General features: G+C 56.9%; 1 protein-coding gene across 4 annotated transcripts in view; it reads right to left on the reverse strand.

The window, feature by feature from the left end:
* Window positions 1-200: 200 nt before the first annotated feature.
* The window catches only part of TBC1D5 (TBC1 domain family member 5), a 480,733-nt gene continuing 465,167 nt past the window's right edge, over window positions 201-15,766 (reverse strand). For all 4 annotated transcript variants that reach the window (XM_027769181.1, XM_027769183.1, XM_027769182.1 and 1 more), the window contains 3 exons: window positions 6,658-6,737; window positions 5,420-5,572; window positions 201-2,624 (listed from right to left, as the gene is read on the reverse strand). In XM_027769181.1, the coding sequence (XP_027624982.1) occupies window positions 2,334-2,624; window positions 5,420-5,572; window positions 6,658-6,737 (524 nt within the window). In that variant the 3' untranslated portion in view covers window positions 201-2,333. The remainder of the gene's footprint in view (window positions 2,625-5,419; window positions 5,573-6,657; window positions 6,738-15,766) is intronic.

Genomic DNA, 15,766 nt, shown 5'->3' on the forward strand with positions numbered 1-15,766 from the left:
TGTTCAGCCGACTGTCCGGTGTGACCCGGGAGGAGAGCGTGAAGCCCCGGGCAGGATGGTGGGCTGCTCTAAGCTTCTCACCAGAACGATGTGTTTAACTGAGGGGTCCCACCCATTACCACGTCTGTTAGAGGGGAACAGAGGCTTCGTGTACTCAGGATTTAAAATGTGCAATTAAACATACATACCTGATAAAAAAATACAAAGAAACATTCTTTAATGGCACTGTAACTAATAAAAATGCAAACAATACTCAGCTACAAAGAATAAAAAAAGTCACTTGGAGAAAATTAGTAATGCCGTTTTCTCTGTGAACCCACGGCAATGGGCGGGAGCTGCCTGTGCCCCTCTGCCCTTGGGAGTGGCCCTCCTCTGCGGGGACGAGCTTGCTGGGGCCTGGAGACAACACCTGGAGGGAGTCGTCGGTTCTCGGGGGCACAGGATGCAGAGGACCCGCCCCAGCGTGCGGGCGAGGCTGCAGGAAACCAGCCTGGAGCCTTGGCACACGGTGGTGACAGGTGGCACGCAGCTAGGCCGCCTGCTCTCAGGACAAGGGAGGCTGGGGTGAGCAGACAGCGGCCCCACCACCAGGGGGCGGCCAGCTCTTGGTCCTTCCCAGCCTCCGTTCTAGGGCCCCGGCGGGGACAGTGCCCTTAGACAAAAACGGCAAGACGGTCCGCGCACCCACCGCAGCCCCTGCACGGAGGCGGAGGCGAGGCCGCTGACTGCAGGGACCCTGGGCTCACCAGGTGTGTCGTGGGGACACCTCCATGGCAGTACCTTGTCGGAGGTGCTGGGAGGACCACTCGGAGACGGCAGGGCTAACTGTGCTTCTGCCAAGCGACCAGCCGGCTGTGGAGGGTCAGGCGACCTTGCTACCTGGCAGAACCAGGGTCACTGTTCCCCTGCTGGCTGCCGTGCCGCGGTGAGGAGCATCCCCACTGGGTGGAAGAGCTAAGTGTGGCACTGTCCAGACACCTTTCTGCGCAGTGGACCCGTCACCACCATTTTCTTGGACAAGCGGGAGACCATGTCATTATCAGAGTCTGCAGAGCACTGTGTGGTTGCAGGGGAGGGATGCGGACTGCGCTGTCCCCTCCTGCTTAGCTCATCTGTCACCATGAAAGGTTCCATGCGCAGAGGCCTCACCCGCTCCGAGAGACCCAAAGGCCGGGTCATCCCTGACCACGGCCGCTCTCCCTGGTGCAGGTGAGTGGCGCTGCCACCCGCTGTCCTGCCCGCTGCTGTTGGAATGCCTGCTCGGGGAAAGGCCAGGTGTCCTTCCAGAACTGACCCACGTGTGCCTCGTGCCCACTGCAGCGTCCTTCGTGCCCACAGACGAGGGGGACCCCAACCTGCTGGCGCCAGGAGGCACCGGCCGCTCCGGGCCTGGTCAGGTACCTGCTTCCCCAGAGGGGACTCCAGGCCCGATTCCGCCACTACCTTAGGGCCACAGGGGCTTCTGACTGGGTGGGGTGGGCGTGGGTCTTTCCTTTCCCTCCGCGGCTGATGGGCGAATACAGCCCCCCAACTGGAGACACTTCTCCAGAAAGTCGCCTAGCCGAAAGAGGCTTGCTGGTCCCATAGAGTCGGGGTCTGTACTCGAAGTCGAGGGTGGCGGCTCCTCTAACGTCTGACTTCAGTGCATCAGACTGGCTTTAGGCGGCCGTACTGTCTGACTGAAAGATTCGAAGGTGAGCTGCAACTGTGCAAGGAGGGGCAAGCACGGCCAAGGTCGATTCCTCCGAACTGGGGAAAAACAACTTGAAATCTTTAATGAAAAAAATCAAAACTAAAAGTGAAACCACCACCACAGCACACCTAAAGGACGGCTAAGTTTAGACCCTGTGTCTAGCCCGTTCTGACGTCGAGGCAGTCGCTGGTTCTCTTGCCGCCTGGAGCCTGCTGCACTGCCCTGTGTGTGACTTCCCAGGCAGGAAACGAGTGGGCGGGCGGAGATTCCCAGACTGGCTTTCCTGCTGCCAGGGAGGCACGCTCTGAAACCAACCCTTTCTCCTCCTTCTAGAAGTAACTGACGGGGTCGGCGTGGTTCTAACTGTGGCTCGGTTTCCTGAAGAGACTGCGACACTGGGGGGCTGAGCGGGGTGGGGAGAGGTGGGGCCCACAGAGCCCGGCTGCGTGTGGGGGACACCTCTCTGTGCTCCGTGGCTGTATCCGCTTCACTCTCAAGGGGTCCAAAGGGCTGGATCAGTGCCAGCGGCATGCTGGGGAAAAGCGTTGGTTTCAGACGGGTCTCCACGGTGGGAGCCTCAGGCTGGCCGGGGGCTGCAGAGCGTGGCTGGGTCCCGGCGAGGCGGTGCTGGGCACTGTGGTCAGATGTCCAGGGGGCTGACGATGGTGAAGCCAGAGTCCCTGCTGTCATCGTCAGGGCTGGAGCTGGGGTTGCTGGAGGACGTGGAGGCCGGGCCCATCAGCGGGTCCGAGAAGGCCAGGGAGGAACAGGCTGGGGCCGGGCTCTTCCCAGATGTGCTTCTGAGGGTGCGAAGAGGCTGAGCCTGGCTGGGGAAGGGCCCCCTGGCACTGCCCCCCTCATCTTCTTTGGAGACCAGGATGAAGTCATCTGAACTCCCTCCATCTGCAGGCCCCGGGGTCTCCGAAGAGGCCTATGAAGCAGAGAGTCAAGTGGAAGGAAGGAGAAACCGGCAGAGACCTGAGAGGGGCTCGTGAGCTGAGCACGCTGCACCGCGCTCCATGCGCATCTCAGGAGCTGAGGCCCTGCGGCCCCGAAGCCGGGCACCTCCTTGCTGCGCAGGGCCAGCGGCATCGAGAGATGCTGGCTTCCCAGGGGAACGGGGCCACCTCCTGCTGCTAAGCTGCAGAGAAGGCAGCATCTATGCTGCTGGGGCGAGCCGGGCTCACAGGCCAGCCAACGGGACCCTGCCGTGCAAACCCCTCTGTGAAGTGGAGGTACACGCTGTCTCCCACCTTGTGGGCAGGCACGCTGCCATCAGATGGCGTGTGTGCACACGAATCACAGTGGACCGGCTGGAAGGACAAACGGAAGCAGAGAACCGTGGTATGACCACGCCCGTCAGGGGTGTTTTCTCTCTCTCTCTCTCTCTCTGGCAAATGCACATGCTCCTGGCTAATTTAAAGAAAAGAGAAAAAGAAAAAAAAAAAGGGGAAAATTCTTTTCTTTTAAATTTGCTATAAGGCACGTGCTCTCTGGAAAGAGACTGGGAGAAAGAGGAGAGAAGGCACTCCAGGGGCGGCCAGGCTGTGAGCGCCTTCTCTTCCGCCGGGGGTGCGTGTGTGCCCAAAATCCCAATAGGAGAATGGAGGACGAGGGACTGCGGAGTGGCCATCCTCCCTCGGGAGTGATTTCTCACTTCCTCTCTCACTCTGGTAAGCCCACAGGCCCTACAGCCAGATTTAACAAAGAAAGACAGGAAAGAGACAAAGGGACCCAGGACATTTTCATGCAGCCTTACAAGGAAGTTAACCACAGAGTTCTCTTAATACCTTCAAATACCTTCAACACTGGGAAAGAAACCTTTCTAACATATTATTTTGCTGTTTTAAAATCACACAAAAAGTAAATATGAGTGTGTGGATGCTAGTTATTGAGAAAATACCTTAGATAAGATTTGGATTTTTTAAAATTTAATTATTATTATTTTTTTAGGTTTTTGCCAGGACTACATGCACTTTGGGGACAAAGTGAGAGGGAAAGTGAGAGGCCCCCCCAGTGAGGATGGCCACGCTGTGACCCTGTCTCCGTCCTCCTCCTGAGGTTTTGGGCATGCATGCTCCCGCACCTATCGTGATTTTTAAGATACTGGGTCTGAGACTCGAATGGTGCCAGCCATGTGGGAGTCCAGCCCCTTACCTGCTAACCCCTAGTGTTCATTTTTTCAGATTCGACTCTGCAAGCCGATTTTTAGAGCGTGTTCTGGGGCGGACGGTGGTGCAGCGGTAACCACACTCCGTGAGGTGGAGTAAAAGGCACCAGGGTCATGCGCGGAGACGTCTGAGTACGCATGCGTGTGCCCATGCTCCAGGCTGGCTGAGCCGGGCTGGGTGGGGATCACGGTGCCAAGACTTTCCAGGGTGCTGTGTGCCTGTCTCTCTCACTCGTGAAAAAAAAAAATCTTAAAAAATAAAAAAAGACCTGCTATGGGAGCTGTTCATATCGTTCATTCATGGAAGAAATGAACTTTGCAAGGAGCGTTATTAGGGATGTAAACGCAGGTGGGAGATGAACACCCTTAGTCCTATCAGACAGCACGCCGAGCAGCGGCAGGTGGAAAGGCTCGCCGGGGTGGGGCAGGGGTGCAGAAAACCCGCAGCCTGGTCTCTGTGCTCTGGCCTCTCTTCTCATCAGTAAAACAGCAGACGGGGCTGAGAACATGAGGAAGCGCTGATTTGTCTGGCTCAGAAAGCCAGTGGTTCTGTGTGCAAATAAATGACACACGAGGCTGAGATCTCAGAGCAGGAGTTGGCGCGCCGTGGCCATCCGGTCGGAGCCTGACTTCACGTGGCTCTCAAGTCAAGACTGGTTTACACATTGCGTTTTAAGGTTTGTGCTGTGAGGTGTGTGCACTTGCTGGAGAGACAGAGACAGAGACAGTGAGAAATCACTTCCCAGGGGCATGGCCAGCCACAGTCCCTTCTCCTTCTCCTACTGGGATTTGGGACATGCACACACACAAGCCTGCTATAACTTTCAAGCTGCCAGGTCCAGGACTCGAACTGTGGTCGTCCAGGTGGGAGTCCAGCAACGCCTGCTGGCCAGCTTATACGTTTTTAAAGGGTCCTAAAACAAACAAACAAACAAACAAATCAAAAAAACAAACAAACCAAAACAACCTAAGAATGAACAACAAAGAAAAAGTAAAGGAAGTCAGACAGACGGTCACAGGTGCCTGCAAACCCTGAAATATTTACTACGGGCCCTTCACGGAGCTGGTGCGCTGACCCTGCACGGGGTGGGTATTAGTGAGAAGTCCTTCCCCACGAAGGCATGAAGGTGATTGTTGGCAGAAACGTTTCTAGCCAAGTGTCCTGTTGCCCAGGGCAGCGTTAGGAAGGCAGGGACAGCGCTCCCTGTGTGAACGGGAGCTGAACGGGAGCTGAGCGTGAGCTGGCGGCAGCCGATCGGCACTGGGCCGGCCCTGGCTTTCCGATCCCATGGCTGGGCATGCATGTGCTCCTGCACGCGGGTGTGGGCGGTGCACTGCCCAGTGCTAAGGAACGCCGACCTCGTCACCATGTGGACAGCACCTGTCCCCGCGGGCGTGCACCCTGCGTAGCTGCACAGCGCCCGGCTCAGGCTGCTGGTGTCTCCTTGCTCAGCAGCACGCCCCGTGACCAGAGGGAACCCCAAAGGGTCTCTGCTCTCCCTCCCTTGGAAGACGCGGTGCGTGCCTGTCCATCGTGTGCCCTCAGACTCCCGTACCTTTGAGCTGGCCCCAGGCACCTGCTCTCGCGGGCCCCGGCCCTGGCTCCGGCCCCCGGAGCAGTAGTGGTCATCCGCGATGGTGATCTCGTCCTCCTCGGCCTCCAGCTGGCTCTGGTTGAAACGCAGCGAACCTTTGAGGATGTCTTTGATCTAGTTTTCAAAGAAGAAGACAAGAAATGGAAGAGATGAATGAGGTTATTTTACATGCCAGCTCAACCCCTGTACACGTGCATCAGACTTGTCATTGACCTTCTGTAGAAACAGTACGGATGGTAACATTTTACTATAAAAAAGAAACAACGGACACTCGAAATCCGACAGTGTCAAGGCTGCCAACTTAGCAGTGACCAAGGACAGTCTCGGGGCGTCACTGGCCGGGTCCTCGCAGGGCGGGCACAGTGGCCACTTCCTGCATGGCCGCTTCATGGCAGGGAGGCCGCTGCTTTCCTGGCCCCCGCCCCTCGCACGAAAAAAAAAAGAAGAAGAAAAGAAATGGAAGAGATGAATGAGGTTATTTTTACATGCCAGCTCAACCCCTGTACACGTGCATCAGACTTGTCATTGACCTTCTGTAGAAACAGTACGGATGGAAACATTTTACTATAAAAAGAAACAACGGACACTCGAAATCCGACAGTGTCAAGGCTGCCAACTTAGCAGTGACCAAGGACAGTCTCGGGGCGTCACTGGCCGGGTCCTCGCAGGGCGGGCACAGTGGCCACTTCCTGCATGGCCGCTTCATGGCAGGAAGCCATCTGCTTGCTCGCCCCCTGCACTGAGCAGCCATGACCCCGAGGGCCCAGCACGGGGAGACAGGAGGGCCCACTCCTCTGGCTGCACCTGTGTCCATCAGACTCCCAGGGCTGTGTCCATGTGGCCCTTGCGGCTCTGAGGCTGCTGTGGGGTGTGGCCGTGACCTGTGCTCCACGGACACTCACGTACTTATGGACAGAGGACTTCATGAGACGCTGGCTTTGGTGAGGCACAAAGACCCCTCTCTTACCAGAACAGGTCTGTCAAGAGAGAGGCAGCGTGGCAAACAAAACCAGCCTGGGCTGCAAGGTGGCCAGATGCGGCCCCAGCAGGAGCTGGGCACGGAGGGCGTGAGGCGGACGGGCCCGCTCAGCGGAGTGAGGGGCTGGGCTCTGACACTGCGGTGCCCAAGCCCTAGGGCCCCCTCCTCACAGCACAGAGGCCTGCGGGATGCAGAGAAACCACTAGAAGAAAGCAAGTACCTGTTTTAATCCTGCCAGGGAAACCAGAATTTGATCTTCTTTTTCCAGGTTTTCTTGTAATATCACATCTTGAATATTTACTGAAAATAGAAAACTGACATTTTATAACGAATGCTCTGAGTATAACTTACCTGCTGCTGCACTATACCTTCAGACAAAACTGGGATTTTTTTCCTGCCAAATTTCAGGGCAACTACTCGCTCCAAGGACGTGGTGCAGACCACAGATGGGGAAGCTGCCGGTCAGGGCCGGGGCGGCACCGCGCCCGCACGCGCCCGCTCCCTACAAGCACAGGGGAGACCCTGAGGGCGGCACGGCAGGGCCCCCTCGCAGAGGCGCGATGGCCCGGCAGCCTGGAGCGTGTGGTGGTCCCTAGGAGGATGCCGTCGGCCTGTGGGACCTGTACTGCCTCGAGGTTCAAAGGTGTCAGCTGAGCCCGCTGAAGACCGGCAACTCTGAGTGATTAAAGACACTGTGGCCGAGGATGCGACAGTCAGCCACGCTCCCGTCTGAACATAACAGCAAAAGCAAGAGGAGAAAATCACAGCCCCACAGGCCGCTGGGAGGTGGCACCTCTGGAGCCAGCGTGACATCATTGGAGTCTTGGAAGGAGCTGGTTCGCTGTCCTCCAGGCTCTGGCTCCACACGGGAAGCCTCCCCTCAGCCCTGACCTCACGGCCACATCACGCAGGGTGGCCAACACGCTGAGGCCCTCAGTGCTCACACACCTGGGGACAGTCCCCCACCTGGGGCTGGGGCTTCCTGGGGTGGGCTCGTCGGGGGACTCCCCGGGGTATGTACGGGACAGTGAGTTCCAGGGCGGGAGGGGAACGACACTGACATGTACAGGGAGGGACCATGATCGCCAGGGGGTCCACGCTGCACGGACACGTCCACCTGCTGTCACCGCGGCCGTAGAAGGTGTCTTCCGGGCCACAGTCTTAGTCATGGTCAGCGAGGCTGTCCCAGTCCCATGGGGGTCCCTACAGCTACTGGAGGGGACGGTCACTCCTGACTGGTTGCTCACACCTCCTCTTCCCACCAGGGGCTGGGGTGAGGCTGGGGCGGGGCGGTGGTGGAGCCAGCTGCACCCCACTGCAGGCCCTGCTCCAGCCTCTAAGCAGACCAGCTGCCCGGGCACACCAGCGTCATCCCCTCAGGGGTCGTCCTGCCCACCCAAGCTGAAGCCGACCCCAGGCCAGTCTCACCTCTCACACCCCCTCTGTTTTACTCTGTTTAAAAGCACGGGGCCAGCAGATGGCTCAATAGCTACGTCGATGGACTCCCACATAGTCGACCGCGGTTCGAGTCCTGGACCTGGCGACTTGAAACTCACACCGGGTGCACGTGCGTACATGCACAAAGTCTTGAGAATGGAGGAGATGGGACTGTGGTGTGGCCATTGTCCCGGGGTGGGGGGTGATTTCTCATTTTCTGTCTCTCTGGGGAGTGCACATGCTCTATAGCAAAAATCCCTTAAAAAATAACTTAAAGCAGCAGTCACTGCCGGCCGCGGCCGCGTCTCTGCTGTCCACCTGCCCTAAAGGACACGAGGTCCGAGACGACCTTGCCTGGGCTCTAGCTGCGGCTCTTCGGAAGACGCACGCCGCCTGTAGTATGTAATACACACGCAGTTACTGACTGACGAGCGCGAACACAGTGGGGCCCTGCACGGCGGAATGGCCATTTTAAATCTCCCCCATGAGTTTCCCAGCCAGGGGCAGGGGAAGACGGACGTGCACGTGTTTCCAGCCCGAGGGGATTAGGACTTCGAGAACGGTCTAGGAGCTGTGGCAAGTCCCCTTACACGCCGAGCGGAAAACAGCAGCTTGTATTTATGGAGAAGACGTGAATATAGTTTTGGCTAACAGAAAGCCTGCTCCCCAACAAGCTAGCAAGCTGAATGGGGACGGAACAATAGATATAATTAGCGAGCAAATGTTTTCGGTTTTCTTAAAAGCCTGTTACAATTTGTTCTCTCTCAATAAAGAAACAGAACAGAATCCACTCAGTGAGACAGCAACAATACACCGCAAAAAACTGGTAAGCCCGGGTTCTGAGGTCTTTCAGAGGCTCGGGGAAGGTGGCTTCTGCTTCCATGGCTGCTGGGAGGGCCCGAGCCAAAGAGCAGGGCATCTGAGTAGCCCTACGGCCGCAGGCTTGTCCCCGGAGTGCAAGGCGGGGTCAGGGTCCCAGCCTGGGGTTCCTGGGGTCCAGGAACTAATGGGGGGCTGCCTCTGGAGGCTGTACCCAGAAAGCAGGCCAGTGAAAAGGGGAACCCTGCAGGAACCCATCCTGCCTGCCTCGTGAAGAGTGTGCCGAGGAGCACGCCCCAAAGCAAGAAGATCTGGTCGCCCGGCTTCTTCCTGCAAAGTAACGGTGGGGCCATGTCAGCCGTCACCAGGACCCTCGGCGTCAGAGGCTGCAGACCCACGGGGTAGTCAGTGGCTCTGGTAGGGACTGAGGTTCAGCTTCCCAGAGGCTGGCAAAGACCTAGGGCCCTCGGCCTTTTCCTCAATAGCAAAGAGACACGTGAGCCCGGCCCGGGACCCTGGTGCCATTTTGGCCGGCGGGGAGAGAAGGCCGGCTGGGCTAACTCCCAGGTATTCGCTCGGATGAAATGATCAACCCCTAAGAGACTGAGCTGCCTTTACCTGGCGAGTGTAAGCCCCTGGCTCGCCATCAGTGGGAAGGGAACATCGTAGCAAGATTTCTGCACACCTGGGGTAGGTGCACAGACAGGTCACCCAGTGCGGGAGCTGCCAAGTCTATGCAAGACCGCACAAGATCGTCCCGGCCACACTTCCCGGGCCTGCAAACCAGGCCGTCCTCGCCACCCTCTCCCGACTGCCGGAGGTGGTGGAGCCTCCCACAAACCCTCCGCTTGGGGCAACCGTGGGGCTTACAGGATTTGAAAAGGCAAAAGACAGGGGTGTGGTGGGAAGCCAGGACAATAGAACGTCTTCCCGGCCTTTCAGATGCGCTTCCCTGGGAATCATGCCCCCTGCACCAAGGTCGCCCCATCCAGGGCTCCCACTTGAGCAGAGCAAAGCGGCCTGCCAGCATGACCCTCCCCGCGCACTGTGCAGAGCTGTGGGGGGACGGTCACCCCCACTCCGGCCCCACCCCTTCTCCCGGCCGCCCCACTTCGTTCTGGGCAGAACTGTGCCTGCAAACCTTCCTGTTGCCAGGCTTACCATGTGGCCCAACCAGGGCCAGGGAGGCGTGGGGGAAGTCCCTGGGTGGAGCTTTCCAGGGGATGGGGCACTAGCAAGGAGAGGGAGACACCCTGTAATTGCCGAAGGGACTACACTCAAGAGTCTCATCCACCAAGTCTCGCGGCGACTCCACAACTGTAATGAAATGTCCATACCACGAAGATCGCTCTCCACCTTTCAGGGTAATGGAAACGGCACACCAACTACTTTTTCAATTTCTTAAAAACTTTTTTCAGGGCCAGCAGGTGGCGTGGTGGTTAAAGCGGCTGAACTCTCACACGACCAACTGTGGTTCAAGTCCCAGACCCAGTGGCTTGGAAATCATGGCGGGCACATGTTTGTGGGGGCCCAAAATCTTGAGAGAAGAATAGAGGAGAAGGGACTGTGGCCAGGCCATCTGGCTCCCCGTGAGAGGGGGCGATTTCTCACTTTCCCTGTCTGTCTGTCTCTCCGGTGAGCACACGTGCCCTATGGCAAACACTGAAAAAGAGAAACAGCTAGGTCTGCTGCTGTGCCCGCGTTTGGGAGCTCTGCGTTAGGGCAGCAGTCTAGCTAAGGCTGCTTTACCCAAATGCGACCTCCTGAATCAGGTTTAAGATGGATGTATGCTGACGTTCAGGCCTAAAACGCCGTGCTGCCATGACAGTCTAGAGACCAGCAGCTGCTGCACGGCTGGGCCTGAGCGTGGCAGGGCATGGCCACTCCCAGCCGTACACCTTGGCCTGCCCTCCCCTTCTCTTGTGCTCTGGTCTCAGGCGCCGAGAGGCCCGTGAGCTGGGAAGCTCTGTTTCTGCAGAGGTGGGGTGGACCCGGTTCTGGCTACTGGATCCTTCGATGGAGAAAGCTGAGTTTGGAGGACGTGGGGAGGCAGCCTGGTGCGGAGGCCGTGAGGTCAGACAGAGCCGGGACTCCATCCTGCTCGGCTCTGCCCTCCTCCCATTCTCCGTCTCCTCTCCTGCACACGGAGAGCCCCGTCCAACGTGGGGCATTGGTGCCCGAATTCCTGATGCTCTCTTGCTCCCTCCTGCTCTCAGGCAGCCATGGGCCTGGACATCACTGAGGGCCTTTAGAAACATGGAACCCAGGCCCTGCATCGGGCCTGCTGCAGCAGAACCCAGTGTCAGCCAGGCCTCAGGTGAGCTGTCTCTTCCTTCTGCAGCAGCCTCTGTGACCTCTGTGACGATACTTACAGAAAGCTTTTTTACGGCATAGTTGACAGCAAGCTATCTGATAATCACATTTCCCGTCTCCTTTTTCTCCAAATGTCATTAGTTAACTGTCTTATTAAATATTTCTAAAGATAGCCAGTGAAGTGTTTGTATAAACATTGGGAAGTGAAATTTTATCGAGTTCTTACAGACGCAGATAAACTAATTTTCAAAACTGGCCTCCTCTTTCCGCCAATGATTATATAAATATTATGACAAGTGCAAAATCAGTAATGATCCACACAGTGCAACAGCCGGTCTGAAATCCAGCTACTGATCCGGGGAGGCTCAGGAAAAGCCCTGGGAGAGACGCGGGGACGGGTGTGGACGCCTGGCGTGGGCGAGGGGCTGGGCCACCCCTCCTGCAGGGCCGTGCCCGCGCCTGTGACAGGAGCAGCAGCTCAGACAGCTCCCAGGGCTTCCGCGTCTCCAGCATTTAAGGTCCTATGAGCTACTTCTCGGCCAGAGCAGGGGCTATCTGCTTCCCCTTCACTCCCTGCGCTTAACCCTCCCTTGATCCGCACCAGGCCAGCTGCTGGGATCCAGTGTCTATGCAGCAGGCGGAGGAATGGATGCCCCTCCGTCCTAGCGCGTGAGCGGGGCCTTAGCACCCGGCAGGGCGGCCAGCTCCTGCTCGCCCGTGAACAGCTGGCGGCCCGGCCCGGCTGCTCACCGCGTGCAGTTGTGTGTGAAGCACGGCAAAGCCAGAAATAGGCTGAGTGCCACCGCGGAGGCCGCCGTCGGGGCATTCAACTCAGCTGTCAGGACGAGAAGGGGGTCACCATGGCAACAGCAAAATGAACATGTAGAAAGCCTTCTGAGGCTGACAGAAGTGGAGACTGACCAAACATACATTTCCAGTCCCTGTCTCTCGATCTTTGGGTTTGAGTAGTTCAGTGACGGGAGGTAAGCGTCTTGGTAGAGCGTTGCTGGCCCAGTACTGGGCTCCAGCACCGCGAGGAAAATGCTGCTGCCTTGTCAGTTCTGTGCTCTCCGTAACTGAAGGGTCGTGTGCACAAACGCCACCCTGTAATTCTGAGCGGAGAGGCTTTTCCCTGCTTGATTCTGCCATGGGTTATGAAACCAGTCGTGGGCAGGGCTTGGCATGAGGCATTTATTGCAGTCTGATGAGAAGGCAGGGTATGGAATTCTCTGGACGTCAGTGGAACTTGGTGGAAACAGCTAACACTGGGGAAGGAGCCAGGGAGATGTCTCTGCAGTACAAGTTCCCGTGGCAGCTCACAGCCACCGGGGCCCGCAGGCAGCCCACGACGGAGGTCCGCAGGGCTCACGGCACCAGGTGCCAACGCGGCAGTAAGTCCCGATACAGCTGTTCCTGCTCACGGAGCTCTCGCATCTCATCGTAGACCCACGTTGCCCAGGGCCGGCCTGGAGCACAGTGGTGAAGTGCTATCTGTGGCAAGCCAGATCCCACAGGGCCGACTTTGGTTCGAATCCTGGCCCCGGCAGATTGAAAGATGTGCCCGATGTGTGTGAAGGTGTGTGGCCAACACCCTGACAAGAGGGAGAGGTGGAGGAAAGGCATTACAGGACGACAGAGCCCCAGTGCAGGCTGCTTTCTCTGTCTCTCTGGCATGCGGAGGTGCCTGCTGGCAGAAAAAAACAAAAACAAGAGCGGAACCTACCCCAGCATACCAAATGTCCAGCATCTTTCTGTCACTTGACAGAGGAACATCTAGTTGGGTTTCGGAAGATGTGGTACTGGTCCCGGCTCTTTCACTGTCTGTGGGACCCTGGACAGTCCCTCACCACCTGGCTCTGGGCCACGGCGGAGGGGTCTCCCACGTTTTCCTTGAGCAGAGACCTTGTAGAGTTGAGGAAGGGCGGAGATGATTTGCTGAACACCCACTTTGGACCATGCTCTGTGTTTGGGTTTCAAAATCCCTTTGGCCTTGAGGCTGGCAGGCGGTGCAGTGGTTGGGGCACTGGAGTCCCACGTGGCCGACTGCAGTTCGAGTCCTGGACCTGGTGCTCACTTTCTCACCCTGCCCCCACCCCAGTGAGAGCACATGCCCTATAGCAAATTAAAAAAACAAACAAAAAACAATAATGATAAATTAAATGAAATAATTAAAAAAATCATTTTGGAATCAAACTGGCAGTATCGTTTTTAGATCCGTTTCATAGATGTGGACACAGGCATGAAGAAGCCATGCTGAGTGACAGGGCCTGATTCAACCCTGGGCTGTCTGATGCCACATGAGGTCCCCGCTTCTCAGACAGCCTCCCCCTGCCCACAGCCAACTCTCGCCTCTGGGTCCACGGACCGACTCTGGGGTGTTAGTGACGTTTCCCGGAGCCGTCCACAGACTTAACGCACGCCACAGTTTCTCATACACGGAAAAGGGCCCTCGGAAAGGCCTCTGCCACGCCCCCTCAGCGAGACAACCCTGCTTGTGGTTCTTGCCACGCAGACACGCGCTCTCCTGCCACCTCTGCTCTCGGTTACCGATCACGAACACCTCGTGTCAATAACCAGAACAGCTCTTCCCCTTAGGAGGCCTGCGTACCGCACTAGATCAGCCCCTTGCCGCTGGGCATTCCAGTGGTTCCGACTATGTTCTACCTTCACAGAGACGGAAAAACAAAATTTGGAAAAAAAATACTGGGATGGTGAAATAATTCTTTAAGGAATCATACTAAGTTCAAAAGGAAACCAAGAGCCTCACTTCATTCATTGTTGCGATTTCGTCAAATCACCACTTCAAAGCTACAGCGTCTACACCATCCCCGAATGACCAGACCACGGTCACATGGCGCAAGTGACCTGCACGCCATCTTTGGGCTCTGGGGCCAACGATTCTTCGCAGTGACCCTCAAGGCCGCGGTACAAATGCAGCGGGGCTATTGATACGGGAAGAGCAGTCGACGGCTACCTGAAGGGGTTCTGGCAGGAGTGAAACGGACGCCCCGGAGCAAACCTGCTTCTGCGTGAGCTGAGGGCCCACAGCTGGTACGAGCAAACCTGCTTCTGCGTGAGCTGAGGGCTCACAGCTGGTACGAGCCTCCCTCTCTATTTGAATAGCGCCCCCCTCCTGTGCCATGAGGAAATGCTCCTTCAGTGCTGCTCGCGAGCACAAAATCACAGCAAAAGCTGCTTGAAAATCCCGAGGCTTCGGTACCCTGCTCTGAGAGGTGCTGTGTGTACCTGACAGCCTGGGACCTTCCTAACAGGATTTCCTAGAGTCCAGTAAATCGTCCTCGCCATCACGTCTTCCCTCTTCTCTGTGGCCAACACCAAAATTAACTAAGGCAAAGTGGCCAAAAAAGCAGAAGATACACATGCTTTAAAGCAAGAGCTGCATGTAAATCACGATCTCAGGTTAGTCATTTAAAATACTCGGTCACGGGAAAAGCCACGATGCATTACTGCACAGGAAAACAGAAAGAGGTGTTATAACGATGACCTATTATATTAATTTTTTAAATACATAAACGTTTTATAATTTCTCCTTGATGCCTTCTTCTTTTTTTACTTTTTAAATTCGTTTTAAATGCAGGGGGTTCTCATCGCATCATGGTACTCATGCCTCAGCCTCGCAGAGACTGGAGTGTGTGCGACCACGCTCCGCCCTCTCCCAGCCAGGGCCTGCCTGCTTCATAGGGTGAAGGTAGAGAGCTCACTTCCCGTGAAGGGTCAGAGACAGGCCACTCCCAGGGCCCTGCCAGCGGGAAGGAGCCTGGCGGACTGCGGTGGCTCTTCCCGATTGCTCACAGCAGCTGGCACTAGCCACGGGCAGTACGTGGGCCATCCCCACATGAGTGCATGCCTCACTTTCCTCACTCAGTCCGCAACTGTACACGCCAGACACGGGAGGACGGGGAAGCGCGTCCGTAAGCGGGCGACAGGAAGCGACGCGCATGACACGAGCTCTTACGGCAGCGTGGAGGTTACTGGGCGGCTCCGCAGAGCGGGCACAGATCATTCCTAACTCAGACTACAGAACCGTCACAAGTGCAGCATCTGCGGACTTCCTGCATCCTTGTTAAAAAGATCGTTCTCATGGTCCTGGTGCTCTGGGCTCAGCCTCCGGAGTAGCCAGGACTACAGAAACCCATCGCGGCTCCTGGCTTTCTGGGGTAGACCCGGAATCGAACCTGGGCCTTCCATGTAGCCTCAGCCTTCCAGGGGCGGTGCCCACCCATGTGCCCTCTGTGGCTGGGTCCGAGACTTTCTCACGTGACATACATGTGACTCACATGTAACTGGGTTTCAAAGTGGGACATTCCTTAGAATGGAAGCTCAGGCACAAGTAGGCAAAGGCCACGCATTCAGGTGGGGTTAAAGACCATGTACCAGCGAGTTAAAAATGAAGAAGTCGTCAGAATCGCAATCTCATCAGTGCCCACAGACAGGCTGGCAAGCGGCACAGCCAACTGGCCGATCCTGAAAGCTCAGTGCTGTGCTCTGGGCTGAGGGACACGGGCACTCACAAAAGCCAGCGCGGTGCTGAGGAGTGGCGCCGACAGGCACAGTGCCGGGTTTCGAATTTCCACTCCACTCACAGTGGTATATTCACTCTCTGTGCTTCAGCTTCCTTCCTGTGTAACCTGATAGTAAGAGTACTTCTACTGGGCCAGAGGTGGTGTGGCGGCTAAAGGCGCTAGACTCCCACAGGGGCAACTGTGGTTCGAGTCCTGGCCCTGGCAGCTTGCTTTCTC

The sequence above is a fragment of the Tupaia chinensis genome, unplaced genomic scaffold (assembly GCF_000334495.1).
Source record: "Tupaia chinensis unplaced genomic scaffold, TupChi_1.0 Scaffold148822_2, whole genome shotgun sequence".
Classification (NCBI taxonomy): domain Eukaryota; kingdom Metazoa; phylum Chordata; class Mammalia; order Scandentia; family Tupaiidae; genus Tupaia; species Tupaia belangeri.